This window comes from Panthera onca, chromosome B4, assembly GCF_046562875.1.
Source record: "Panthera onca isolate mPanOnc1 chromosome B4, mPanOnc1 haplotype 2, whole genome shotgun sequence".
Lineage (NCBI taxonomy): Eukaryota > Metazoa > Chordata > Mammalia > Carnivora > Felidae > Panthera > Panthera onca.
This window is the reverse complement of record NC_138345.1, coordinates 80,019,511-80,034,191: the sequence shown is the minus strand read 5'-3', so window position 1 is coordinate 80,034,191 and position 14,681 is coordinate 80,019,511. Positions and strand designations below refer to the sequence as shown.

The 14,681-nt window shown below is 43.6% G+C and overlaps 1 protein-coding gene across 6 annotated transcripts in view; it reads left to right on the top strand.

The window, feature by feature from the left end:
* Window positions 1–12,341, top strand: part of CBX5 (chromobox 5) — a 44,716-nt gene extending 32,375 nt beyond the window's left edge. For all 6 annotated transcript variants that reach the window (XM_078449815.2, XM_078449812.2, XM_078449813.2 and 3 more), the window contains 2 exons: window positions 2,163–2,263; window positions 3,930–12,341. In XM_078449815.2, coding sequence (XP_078305941.1) covers window positions 2,163–2,263; window positions 3,930–4,080 — 252 coding nt within the window. In that variant the 3' untranslated portion in view covers window positions 4,081–12,341. The remainder of the gene's footprint in view (window positions 1–2,162; window positions 2,264–3,929) is intronic.
* Window positions 12,342–14,681: the final 2,340 nt, after the last annotated feature.

The following is a 14,681-nucleotide window of genomic DNA, read 5'->3' as shown; positions in this document are numbered from 1 at the left end:
TCTATTTATCTTCATTCTACTTGGTACCCATTTTTCTAGAACATTAGTTCTCAGCCCTGGCTGCATATTAGAATCACCAGGGGTGGGGGGGGGGGCTTAAAAAAAGAAAAGATCCAGTACCCAAGATGCACCCCAGACCAATTACATTTAGATTTCTGTGGGTCGGACCCTAGGCATCAAAGACCTATATATAAGTGATAGGGAAAATGGGAGATCAACATTCCAAAAGAATTGAAAATAAGAGTGAAAGATTGGAAGCTACAAGTGAAAGTGGACTCTGGGTTTGTGTTTGTCTCCTTATTTGTTTCCCTGATTAATTTTATTTTTTACAACCTTATTTTTTAAAACTATTCTGGTGAGGGGTGTATATCATTATGGTATAGTGTACTGATGAGGATTTGAGAATGCCTTCCCTTCTCTAAGGAGCTAAGACTTGGTTCTTTTTTTTTTTTTTTTTTTCCTTTTTTATTAGTCCTTTGTATTCTGTTTTTTTGTCATTTGATTCATTTTCTAGGTAAGTAAAGAGACCAAATGGCACAGTGTAAGACTTATGACTAGCCATTTGTGCCATATAGTTTGTTTTTCCTCAACGTAAGGTTTCTGTCCTTTTGAAAAGGAACAATCTGGCTTAGACCTACTGGCCAGCATAGAGAGTTGTCTTCCAAGGCCAGGTTCTGATGCCACTGACCTTGAAAACAACCCCCACACGTCCCTTACATTGTAATGTTCATCTGGGGCCCCTGACAGCATTCTCAGCAGTGCTCCCGGCTGTCAGGTAGGCAGCCAGAAAGATAGGTGATTGTATGTTTTAAAGATACAGGAGGGGATTACGTTTCTTTCTTTAGACCACTGCAGAAGAAATTTGTTAGTCGGCATTATGCCTGATTTAAGATTACTGCCTGTGTGATGATTTTAGCATTTTCCTCGCCTCGGCTCCTTTTCAGCAGCTTGAACATTTTTCTTCCCTTCCCTCCCTATGTGGCAAACTGTTTTCAGCCGCCAGCTATGATTTACGACTCAGTTCGTGCGCCAGCATTCCAGCTGTGAGCAGCTGTGTGCACATCTGGGAACCTCCTCCCCTTAAGCGCCCCCAAAAGAGGCTGTGTTTTGAGTCAGTATCTCCCCTGATCCGTGCATGGAATTTCCTTCCCAGTGTGGGTTCTGGTATCTTTGGGGACCACCTGGATCCTGAATACTTTGTATCTCAGAAAAAAGCAGGGTGAATATCAGATCAAAGAGATTTTATTATGAAAATCAGACATCAGAGATTTAGTTCATTTGGGCAGTCTTTCTAAATCTTTTTTATGTTGCCACTAGATAAGCTTGCATTATTTTCTATAATAAGGTTTTTAAAATTACCTGGTTTGTCTAAAATTTCACCATTTTGCTCGCAACCAGTGCCATCACCCTTGAGTCGGGTGTACTCTTGTCTTGATTGCATGATTACATTTTGGCCAAGTTTGAGTAATCTAGAAAATGATCAGTTTGTTTTAAATCACTGTCCAGTTCTGTTCTCTAATGAACAGTTCTGTTCTCTCCTTCAGGAGGGGATGGGCATAGACCAGGCCCTCTTCTCCAAGCATGTGGGTATTGCAGTATGTGAGCTCTGAAAGAAATTTGCTGTTTTATGGTACTACCTTGAATCATTCTTACTGCTGTTCTTTCATACATATAGAGGACTATGTTAAAAAAAAAAAAAAGTATTAGAAATATTGGTCACTGTTTAAATGTCTAAAAAATTAAGACGTGGTATATTTGAAGTTTATAAAGTGAAAAAGGGTTTAGTTCAGGTAAGCATGGACTTGTTTATCATCTTGGAAGCAGCATTGTAGGGGTAGTCAATTCATAATATCAAGGAGGTTTGATTACAGGGTTAGATGAGTTCCTAGATGATGATTTCAGGATGTCTTACGGGATATGAAAGAGTTTTGGGGGCCATTTCCTAATCCTGTGAAGGAGTATTAGAAAGACAACTGCATCTTCTTACAAAAATATCTCTTAGCATCACTGTCACTGGCTGGCCCACTATTGTATTTCTTAAGTTCTAAGAATTCTTTGAATTGGTGACAAAATGAACTTAGGTTGTGCTTTGTTGAGCTGAGAAACAGGGTTTTTTTTTACTCTTCTCCAAGCTGTAAACTTTCTTTATCTTCTATTTATAGCAGAGCAATGATATCGCTCGGGGCTTTGAGAGAGGACTGGAACCAGAAAAGATCATTGGGGCGACAGATTCCTGTGGCGATTTAATGTTCCTAATGAAATGGTGAGAGAGATTGGGCCTCAGTGTACAATTGTGTTTCTTTGCCAGTGGCTTGAGTTTGTATGGAAGATAGGGAAGACCGAGTATTCCCCAACAAAGAATTTTGATTGTCAAAGATCTTTGGCTCATATCACCTATTAGTATTAACGGGAATTATGATCGAGAATGAATTTAAGATATTCCCAAGCTTTGGTATTAAGCCAAATTACATTAGCTCCAATACCTAAGGTAGCTTTAGGTAGGAACCCTGTAGACATGACCTAACCATTTATTTACACAGTTCTGAATCATTTACCATCAGACCATGAGCCTGTGGCCATGAGATGGGAGTTGAGTGAGGCTTTCTGCCATCACTGAGGATCAAAACAACTGAATGATGTCTAAAAGAGAAAAATAATCTCAACAAAAAGCTTTAAGACTAATACTAGCCAAAGCATAAGTTATTTCATCCGGTGGAGGGAATGTCTCTTAGAGGAAAGTGTAGTTACTTCCCCTCAATTTGGTTTCTTAAAGACAGGGTGATTTATGGTGTGGCCCTCACCACCTCTCTGTTTCCAAGTATTCTGGGCTTGTGATTTAAGCTTGGTCTCTAGATAGAGGCTTCATGCCGCATTGCTGCTGAGGAAGCTAATTTACCTTAAAAGTTGTAGAATCAAAAGGTTTAATATTTTATCTGATCGAAATTTTGCTGGTAAATTACCCAGAAGCCTAGATTTGAAGAATCATTATACTCTGTCAGAAGTAAGGAGCTGTATTGACTGCTTTTTCCACTCAGCCATATGCGTTACACGATTTACATTCACATATTAACTAGCTTTTTTTCCCCACCGCAGTCCAAATTTGAGTATCTGCTCTGAGCTGTGTGTTTTCCCCTCCTCTTTTCATCTGTAATACTTACCTCTATGAATTAAATATCTCCGTTTTCTAGAAAAGGAGGTAGTTGTCTTTGCTCATGTGTTGGTGGAATTTTAACTTAAAATATTTTTTTTCTCGATTTGGAATCCTGGTTAAGACTTGCTGTGTTTTTCTGTCCTACGTGGTAGTAGAGCTTTGTAAACTTGGATAATTGAGATTTGCAGTTAATTCCTACATTTCATTTTAGTGACTAAATTTTACATTCTCCTTTATTCTCCCTTGTATAAGTACTGTTGCTGACTTAAATTTCTGTTTTCTTATTATTCCAATCCATAGTTCTCTCCAAAAGGACAATGAGTGTTTAAAAGGCCACAAGATGAGGAAGGTTAAGACCTTTTCACTCAGATGATCCAGAAACTGGGTTGATCAATCTGTGCATAATCAATAGGACTGAATGTAGGTTTGATCGTGTGTTCACTCACATGCTCATACACACAAATCAGAATTACAGGAGCGAAATTTATATAATTTCATTTTCAGCCTTTTGATTAAGCCTTCTGTTTTTCATCTAAGTTCTAGCTGAAGACTTCTGTTTCTGTCTGATGTGGTAGTTAAATGATACTCCCTGGTAATTTTTATTTACTTGAATTTCTCCTTGAAAATACTGAGCTGTTAGGGTCCTTCTCACCTTGAAATCAAGATGGAGAGGAAATCAAGTCTGTTAAATCCATATAACAACATAAACCTTGGTTTAGATAGATTATCTCTCATTCTTACTTCCTCTCCTTCTAAGTCTTGTATTCTCTCTCTCCAGGAAAGACACAGATGAAGCAGACCTGGTTCTTGCAAAAGAAGCTAATGTAAAATGTCCACAGATTGTGATAGCATTTTATGAAGAGAGACTGACGTGGCATGCCTATCCTGAGGACGCGGAAAACAAAGAGAAAGAAACAGCAAAGAGCTAAAGGAGGGGGTGGTCTCTGTCATTTCTCTTTGTATATAATACATTCACCTCCCTGCCTCCTCTCCCTTCTGCCCACCCTGTTCTATCCTAAACACATCCATAAAAAATGTGCTTATCACTGTGCTCCACAGGAGAAATGTTGGTATTGGTTCTCTTGTAACATAACTGATGGTCTGATTCATGATAAGTGTCTCTCTGTGAAGACCAGGCATTTACATACTGTGTGTAATTCCCACAATTTTTTCCTTTGCCCTGATCTCTTCCTTCTGCTCCCCTGTGACCTCAAGATGAGTTTTAACTTTTTAAACATCTTAGAGTCTTGATCTTTTCAGGGTTAGTTGCTTTTTAGATTGGGGGATTTTGTTATAATGATGATGAATTTTGGTTTCTTGCTTTGGTTCTTAGAACATGTTGATGACCAGCTAGCTTTTGTTTTGAGATGTTGGGATGGAAAAGATGTTCCCATCTTTTTAAAAAGCCAATAGCAACTGCCTACCTGTTGGGGCTTTCCCAACCTCATTCAGCTCTACCCAGTAGAATACAGGGTTCCTGGTGTGGTCTTCTGGGCCACCCTCTGTTGTTCATCCCCACTCATCCTCCCAGAATAGCTCCATCCTTTCGAGGACTTGAAATTTTACACTCAAATTTGTCAAGGCACTCTTAGCTCCAGGACTTTTGGCCTTGTTTCTTAGCAATCCTTGATTCTACTTCTGCAAGGTGGTGTAGTCGGTCATACAATGACAAGAATGTTAACTGTGGAGATTTTTAGCTATTAGTACATGAGGATGATGGGGTAGGATATAATTGTCTTTATTATCACATATGGTATATATGTATTATTTCCTTCCATCCCTCACATTTGGACTATATATTTATGTAGGTGTGAGTGACTGCCTGGTGCTTGCTTGTGCCAAGGTGCTAGGCACCCTCCAGCCCTGCCAACTTTTGTGGCCTCCCAAAGCATTCCTGTTACCAAAGAGGCTTCAGACCTGACTCTCACTTCTCCGTGGACCCAAGTGTCCCCTCCATGCCATTATTTTCAGTGGGGAATTCTTGGAGGGGAGCCATGGCCACAACATCAAATTTTAAATATTCATAGTGTTTATAGTCCTAAATTTCCTGCTTTGTTGACTCCTGGATTTGCCACCAAGAGTCCCCAAAGTATTATAATACTCTTCCCTTTTTCCACCCTCAAACTCTTTGTTGTATCTTATTTTTAAAAATGCATTTCTGTGGAAGACTATCACCTTAGAGTGACAGGCCCTGGCATTAGCATGCTGGCACAACCTTCTGTCCCTACTCAGCAAAAGATTTCACTTTTGGCTTCCTCCTGCTTTGCCATTATATTGAGAGATTATTACCATATCCTTCTGCCTTTGTGCCCCAAGAAATGCCCTACTTCTCTTTAACCATTTTCTTTCAGGTGGGGGGCGGGGGGGAGGGTGGCTAGAGAAACAAGACTAAAAGTAAGGAAATAGCAGGGTTATGAGCATCTGTGTCCCAGTCCAAAGCTGAGGAATTAAGAATAAATGCTTGAAATAGCCTTAACTCTAGAGTTCACCAGCCATTGAGGTTGTTTTCGTTGTTGCTTTTGATTTTTAAAGCATGTAGCTGTCTGGCCAGGAGCATTCAGCCATTTCTAGATGATTCAGAGTAATCGGGGGAATGGATAGATTGCTCCAGTCCACAGATGAGCTGAATAATATGCAAATCATATACCCATTCATAGCATTTGTTACCATTGCTTTCCTGCTCAGCTGCTGATTGAATTCTGTGTGCTTGTATAAATTATGTCAAAAATTATACTGCACAGTTGAGAAGACAGCTGTTGCTGCAGTGACATGACAGACTGGAACAATGAAGCTTTTGGTTTAAGTCATCCAGGAAAATCCTTCTGAATGGTAATGTGATTGGGTGAGAACTCCTAACCCATAGCTCAAGTGGGTAGGAGTTTTTATCTCCATCTTTCTTTACTCTGAAAGAATTCAAGGTCTAGATCAAGTGCTAGATAATTGCTTAGTACTTAATCTGATGGGCATCTAAAAGAAAGAAAGGATGGTCAGGAAACAAATTTGTCCTACAAAGAGCCAAGAATATCAATTAGGGTAGACAAGAATAAGACAAAAGTAGGCCAGAGCCCCTCAGGAGGTGATCTGGGTCTGTTGATTTGCAGGTGGAGAAAATCACCCCTTATCCATGTAGCCAGTGTGCCTCCCAGGAGCAGTGGGCCTGTAAACTACAGTGACAGTATTTTTAAGACCAAGACCTAGCATTGGACAAAGAACACCATGGAATTATTTTGTGCTGAGATTGGTCCCGAGAAACCTGGGGCATGTGGTTGCCGTGGTTATAGGTAATATTTAAGATACTCATCAAAACCTGATTTTCTTTTAACAAAGGAAGTATCATCTACAACTCATCAGCCCTTTAAAACCTTACTCTTCACTCCATGTTTTCTGTTCACAGTTTATTGAATCATGGTCTTATACTGAGTGCTGCCAGCACGATTTTTGTTGTTTTCCCTGACTACCCACAGCTGCTTCGGTAGGAATGTAGGGAGCCAGGGGCCAGTATTGATTTCAGCCCTCAACAGAAAGGAAACCAGATGCCCGCCTGTGCCCCGGCATTTGTTAGTGCTGAGTAGCTGTGCTGGCCCTTGCAGAATTGCAGCCTCAAAGGGAAACCTGTTTTCATGGGGCTTTCTCCTCAGAAGAGTTAGTAGCCATGGGCTAAGCACTCCTAAACATCTAGGTCTCAGGTACTCGAAATATGTTTTTCCTGTGTTTAGTCTTCTTTCAAAACCTCTTTCTGATGCTGAATTTCTTCTTGTAATCAACATTCAAGGACCTTCCTTTCCACAGAAAGTAGCAGAGTCTTGCCCAGCAGAGTTTTCCAAGGTCAGGGTAGCTGCTTTTCTGAGCCCTGAGCTCTGGGCCAATGCCCTCATGTTAGGATTAGCTGTTAGGAACATCGGTCCTGATGGAAGCACCCATTTTTAACCTGGAGAGGGCCGTATCATTTTCCCTCTGCAGTCCAGTTTTCATCTGCTCAAGGGAGCATTTGAGCCGGTGGTGTTCCTTGATGCTCACAAGTCTAGGTGGTCCTTGGCTGTCTTACAGCCATATCTGTGAACTGCTTTTGATTGGTGATGAAAGATTAGTCCTGTTTCCATAGCTTGGGCAGTTAGGTTATTCTTAACTCTCTTCATTTCTGTTCTGTAGCTGGCCTCCTGGAGGCCATTTTCCATCTGTTCAGGTCAGATCCTAGGGCTTTTGGGAAGGTGCTTGGGATTTTCATCTTGTGATTCTGTTGGGTTGGCATTTAGTCTAGCTCACCTAAGGTACGGTCAGGGGTCAGAGGGATCTATCTTGTGTCTGGGCTGGGGAGCAGTTTTTGCCCTTAGGGTTTGAATTTGAGGGCCTAAAATACTACTTCGCAATGCCATGAGAACCCCAGGAAGGGTTATGTCATCAGATTTGAAATGTGGAAGTTGTTTCTCACAAATGAGGTCAAAGGAAAAGCTCATTTTGCACCATGATTCCATCCTTTTGGTTTAGATTCTTAGAGTAAAAATCACACTGTTGCGATCTGTACCTTTGTAATTGAACCGCCAGGTAAGCATACCTGTGGCAGGGTGGAGAGAGGAATGGTCTGGATCCAGTGTATTCGAGTTTGATGCTGGCTTTACCGCTAATTGTAACAGTTACGTTTTCAAAAACAGAGATATGACCAGCGTTGCATCCAGGAGTATATGCTCAGAAATCAGTGTCCCCACCCAATTAATAATAGTGGATTTGTATTGAACTGTCCATATTCCAGCCACCTGAGTGTACGTCAACATTCTTTTTATTCAACAAGCATTTTTTTGGCCTTGGGGGTACAGAGTTCAAGAAGACGCAGTCTCTGGCCTTAACCTTGATGCTGATGTGGGATGAACTGATTGTGAATAGTTCAGTGTAATAAATACCATAAATGGGGACATGTTTCTGACTTGGGGGCAGTAGGAAGGTGACAGTTGATTCATATGTGGAAAAGACCTGTGACCTTGGATGAACTGAGCTAACTGGCCATAGATGGACTACAACAAGGACTTGCTTTATTCCAGAAGATAAGGATAACTGAAGGTTGGTTAGAAATGCTGTCGCTGAGAGAGAAAACAGGTGAGTGGGGATTGAGAACCCCTCATTTTGATCCCTGTTTTAGGCTCTTTGCCAAAGTATTTCTTAAGATCTAGTGAATCCTTGTTTGTGGAAAGCGTATTATCTGTGTTGCATATCCAGTTCGGTGTTGGTGACATTATTGTGGGTTCTGTAACACTTATTGCCATCAGAGTTGCTGACACCTTTTTCATTTTCTCATCCCTTTTGGAAGAATTAACGTGAGGTTGGCTTTAACTCTGAAACAAGGACATACTTTTCAGTGACGAGATTAGCCACAGAGAAGGCTTGGGGCACATCTAACATGTGAGCCATGTATTCTGTGCAGTGTAGTTTTATTTAACACTACAGGGTGGTGATTTCTGTCCTGGAAATGCACATACCCTGAAGTTTCGGATATAATTAATCTAGGGAAGTCGAGGGTGAGGCCTAGCCCTGTTAAGAACCAGTTTAACCATAAGAAAATTCTCCGTTCTGAACCGTATAACCACAAGAAAAAGATACTTTTCGCTGCCTGGGTAACTGAGAATTGACTGACTTTGGTAGAATTCCCAGGAATGAAGAGTAACTGTTCTGGAAAATTACAATGTGCAGGTTCTTTGGATAGCTTCATAAAGACAATTCTAATTTCTTTGTGCTTGTGCTGGATTTCTTGAATTGTAAACTACCTCATCTTGTCTTTTTAGAGTGACTTCAACTTGTCATTGCCACTCTATAACATCATGCTTGACTTTGGTGGTTTTCTAACATGGAGTTTTTTCTATGCCTTGACAGCACATTCTCTTGCCTTTTCATCCGGATCCTCGTTTCGTCATCTCGTATTGTTCTTCTGTCAGAGAAATGTTTTAAAATAGCTTAAAATCTTGGTTTATGGGAAGTGATCCTCCACTGCTATTTGTCTCTGGGATCAGTAAGAAAGAGTTAAAACACGGCGGTGGGGGGAGGGGATAGAACCTGCACTGGAGGCAGCTGAGGAGGGAAGAGCCATTAATTAAGACAATTTCAAAGTCAACTGATTGTGATCATTAATGTCACAATAGATCAAAACCTAATTATCACAGCCTAGGTAAGAGCCATCAGTATTAATCGGAAAATCTAATAGGAAACTATTATCAAGAAATTAGGCTAAATTGAATGCAATGAACTTTTTATCTTGCCAGTCTGTTTGTGTGTGAGTGAGAGAGAGCGAGCGTGTGCGCGCGCTAAAGCTGTCTGTGTCCCCTGGCATTGACAAGTATGACCTCACAGTTGATCTAGGCGCCAGTGGCCAGTTCATCACACTTTTTGAGGAATTCCAAACAGACTGAACCTGAACTGTCATTGTCATTTTAATCAGTCTTGAATATTACCATCACCTGGGCTTGTCCAGTGTTGGTCAGGAGTAAAAAAAGGTGTATATTTAGATCTTGGGATGGTCGGTCCTTCCTGGCATTAGAGTAACCCTGGTGGACATTATACCATGTGTGTTGGCAAATCATTCTTTGAGCTTCTGAGGTATGTTAAGAGTCCAGCTACTCTGGCTACTGTGAGTGGGGGCACAGAGGAAAAGAGGGGCTTCCTGCCTGGAGATTCTTTAAGGAGACCCGAGAAGATAGAGTTTAATTGTGTCACAGCACTTTTAAGGCTCAAGTCCGTGTTTTGCAGTTTCCAGTAGCTTTAGGATTTGATTCAAAGCTAGGACTGACTGTGTATTTAGTTTTTTTCCCCCTAGTTTTAGGACAAGGGTCTTAATCATTACTACCAGAGTCCAGCCGTAGTCCAAAGGAGGGGGGAAAGTGCTTTTCCTTTTAGCTTTCTTTTGTCAAAAAGTTAGGCCCCTGTCAGGATTTTAAAGAATATTACGAGAGTCTTACAAGTAGTTCTAGAGAACACTTTATCCCTTCTCCCTGAATGGAAAACTAGGGGTCACCATTCACATCCTTAATTTTGAGAGCCATTCATGAAGATACTGCAACTCCTGAGGTTGGGCTGGGACAGAAAGTTGGAAAGATGCCTTGTGGCCATTGAGGGGAAGGACAGTGGCAGCAGAAGGATCCCTGCCTCCTGCCTCGTCCCATAGGGACTGCTGCTGCCACCGGCACTGTTGTTGCTAATCTTGCCCCCCACCCTCTCCCCTCCCAACCTTGCAACTCCACGCACGATCAAGATCACTGCTGTGGACAAGGTTCTTGTTTAAATGAGGTTTTGTTCTTGAATTTCAGGATTTAGGAGTAGGGGTTCTCACACAGAACTCTGGGAAATCAGCGTGACTTAGTCCTTCACGATAAAGTGAATATTTCTTTATGAAAGAATTCATGCCCTTAATGCTTGAAATGGAATTTTATTTGCAGAATATCCATTAACACGTGGCTTTCAGAAGCAGTTTGTGTCTCCAAGCTTCCTTGTGTTTATGCCAGATAAAGAATAGGCCCTCTGTTAATACTTGTGGGTTGATGGAGATCATCTAGTTTGCAGTGTAAGGTGTACCTGCTGACTTCCTTTGCTTGCAAGTGCGCCCTAAGAAGTAAAATGCCCTGGGGAGTGGAACAAGAATTGAGTGGATGCTGACTACGTGTGCCAACCTCCTCAACTGATTCATAATGGCTGACCTTGGGCAAGTCACTCCTTCCAATGCCTCAGTTCCCCATCTGTCAAATGGGGTTAATGATACTGACCTACCTCACAGGGGTGTTGTGAGGCATTGTAAATCAAAGTTGGTAGAGTACCGTAGGGTCCTCGCTGGAGGATGCCTTGAGCCGAAGTCTAAAGTCTAGGCCTGACACGGGCTTTAGTCCTCACTGAGCTGTCCCAAGGTTGGAACTGCCAGTGACCTCGGCAAGTTCTCTGCCCCCCACCCCCACCCCTCATCAAAGCTGCTAGTTCAGATGTTGACAGTGTTTTTGTGAATGTTGGAGTCTTAATAGTCCAGACTTAGGATGTCATGGGGGAAGGCACTTAGTATTTTCTATGTCTTGCATCCACGAAGAGAGGCTGTTTCAGACCCAAGAGTATTGGATTAGGGAACCACGAGGCAGGGACGCTATTGCTTGTTTCTGCAGGTTGGGTGTTAAGGTCCTGTTCCCCATGGGATTGGAGCAGACTCCAGCTGTCTCAGGAGCAAAATGAACACAGTGGGCTGAATTTATAGCGTTGATTTTATTGCCCCCTGAATGGAATCACTGCACCCTCGCCTCTCCATAGGAACCAGCTGGTTCAATAAACATAACCACTTTGTCCATCCCCTACCAAAAAAGAGCCACTGTGGGAAAGTTTTTGTCTAGAGATACATTTAACACTCAGAATGAGGCAGTGATACTCCTTAAAGCTTCATCCAACTTACTGTACTCATTTGTCCTCTTTTTCTCAGTGTCCACAGTCTGAATCTGACCTTGACCTCTTTTTCCTCCGGTTTGGGAAAACTTTGGACACTATTCCTACTTGCCCAGATGTGGGCTCAGCCAGCTCCTCTTCCCCACAGGGCTCTTTCTCCTTTCCCCTCTCCTTGGCCCTAGATGTGTAACCCATGGAAAAGCACAAGGTCCTGGCCCCTTGCTGCAGTCACATTCCGGTTCTCCGCGCTCTGTGGACTTTGTTCACTCAGCGCTGGCGGCACCAGGTGGTTCTGTGGAGTCCTGGAGGGTGGAGAGCGCACAGTCTGACCTCCTGCCTCCTGCCAAGTAGCCAGGAGTTGACTCACCTGTGGCCCAGCAGCCCTTGCCCTTTCTCACAGGATGGGATCCGAGAGACTCAAGAGGCTGGGCTTCTTTCCGCACTCTGTCCCATCCTGAGTCACAAAACACATCACACTTGGTAGCCAGATTTCTAAGTGGAAAAATGGGAAGTTGAATTCTCTATGGATCTTTTTGGTTTGTGGGGGAGTTTTGGTTGTGTTTCTTGGTTTTAGTTCAGCCAAACATGTCTGCTTTTCATTTTTTTTTTTATTTTTTTAGGATAAGTGATATATATATATGTTCGCCTTTTAAATGTAAATGTTTAAAAGTAGGCAATTTATGTGTTTCCACAACTGACATTGATGCAGACCTCATTCTCTCCCCCTCTTCCACCCTCTTTTCCCTCTTTTCATACTCTTGTATTGGTTCTAATAAATGGTTGCTTTTCAAATATGGATCCTGAGTGGTGGTTTTGAAGATGTGGGTCTGACACCCTTCCTTAACTTGGGCCCTGGAATGTCAACTAGTCACAAATGCCTTTCCGAAAGAGCTGCGAGACTTCCAGAACAAGGGCTTTTTTCCTGAGGATTGTTGGTCTCTGACTTTCTGCAAATCGCCACAGGGTGGCGCAAGCCTGAGGGAATAAGAGACCATGTATCCTGTTCCCTATTCTATTCCCTAATAACCTGTTCAGACTGCCTTCCTGGTCTCTGGATGCACTCAGCGCTATAGTAGTGGCCCAGAGAGTAAATATTAGCTTCAGCCTCCCAGGGACCCCCAGAAGAGTCCGCTCCTGGTTATGAAAATTGTGGAAAACCATACTGACCATCTAAATCAGGCTTGAAAATCCCAATGTGCGTGAGCTTGTAAATATAGCTATTTTATTATCTTTTCTGATTTGCTTCACAAGTGCCAAAGAAACTGTTTCTCTGAGGACCTGATTGTGGGTCAGGAACGTGGTGGGGTGGGGGTAGGTAGCAACTGGAAGTTGGATTAGGAGGAAAGTATGTTAAATAATAGTTTATAATTATTAATTAGTAAAAGCCTGATGCGCTTTTCAATCTAATGGAGACAGGCAGAAACTCTCACCAAAGTAGGGTGAGGAAGCCAGAGAGGTTCCAGAAGCCAGACCTCCTCCCACTGAACTGCAACATCCCCCCCCCCCCCCCCCCCCGCCCCCCGAAGGCTGAGGCCTCGTTTCCACATCTCTTATCTGCAATTCTTCCCTCTCGTTTTCCCTTCTTGCTGCTGAGTTATAGGGTCTCCCCAGCCTAATCTCGTAAAGTCTTATGAAGACATCTGTAGGTTGGCTGGTTTAATGGTCCATGACCCCATAAACATGGGACAGGAGAGCCATTTGGTCCACTTCAGAGCCAGCCCCTTCTGGACATTATTTATTTCCCACCTCCAAAGCCTGGGACTGCTTGCCCCCTTCCTTCCCTTTCCTAGCAGCTCCCGCACCCTCGCGCCACTTTGTCTCTGCCCAGGGCCCGCAGAAGGTGCGGCTCCGGGGTTTGGACGCCCGCGCCCCCGCTCCTAAACAACTGCGTCTTGCTTTTTGTTTTCCTCCAGTGTGTCAGGGGGTACGCCCGCATGGCCCTCATTCAGATGAGCTCATCATTGCTCATAACTCTTCTCCCAGGAATGTTGCCTCTCCGTGTGCTGGGCAAGCCCGGAGCCGGGCTGTTTTGCCTCCCCCTTTGTCTCCCCTAAAGAGCTGCGGAGCTAGTGAGATCGATGCGGCACTGACAGCCGGGGGAACTTGCAGGACCGATTGTTGTGGGGGTCTGTGCTTAGGTGGGTTGCTGAGTGCACGTGGTCTGTTAGAGGAAGCGGGGCCCCCTGGCAGCCTCTACCTTTGGAGGGGAGCGGGAGCCCCGGTTGTCAAGGGCTGCTGCACATGAGCATGTGCAAGAGGGGAACCCATTACATCCTGAGGACATGCCAAGCTGCTACCCAAGTGACCCGTGGAGGAGGGTGGGGGCACAAGGCAAAAGCTGGGGCCAGCTGGTGTGGTGAGCGTGCCATACAGGCACTGGGGATTCTTACTCTGGCAGAGATGGGGGGCAGGTAAAGACCGAGTGAGAAACCTCTCGAACCCTCCTGCTTACAGTTGGGGACGGGCTGAAGGCGTGGGAGGGGAAAGGTCTGGTCCTTGTCTCCTCGGCCTTTGTTTCCTTTCCCTGCCTCTGCTCTCCTACTTCCCCCACCCCCTCTGCAGCTGTAACATCTTGCTTTCCAGGTGCTGGCTCCCTCCTCTCTCAGCTTCTGTCTTTATTTGTGTCTGTGTTTTTTATGGTTTCTCCCCTTTGTCTACTGTATCGTGTGTGTTTTTCTCTTTCTTTGTCTTTTTCCTTCTCATTTCTGGTCTCCCCACCCCATGTTCTCCCCACCCCGTTTAAATTTCATAAGCAGCCTCAATTTGGACATTTAATTTCAACCCCATCAAATTATTATCTTTCTTGCAACAATCTGGGACTCTTTATGAGCTCTTTCTACCCCATGCCACCTCTGGAAACAGGTGCATCTCTTTCTGTGTATAATGTGATGCTCCCTCCCAGATGGGGAGAGGCGATACCTCATGCCTTTTCTCAGAAAAGCCTTGTGTGATCATTTGGTTATGAGCCAGGGAGAGAGGAAGAGAGGCTGAGAATTGGGCTGGCTTATAAATTTGGGGGCTGCTGAGATGCAAAGGTTTGGTATTATCGCTGCACTCCTTCCTTTCTTCCCCTTTCCTGCTGCTGCTGTTTTCTGGGGAAGGAAGCCGGCCGGCCGTGAGCTGCTGGCTGCAGCGA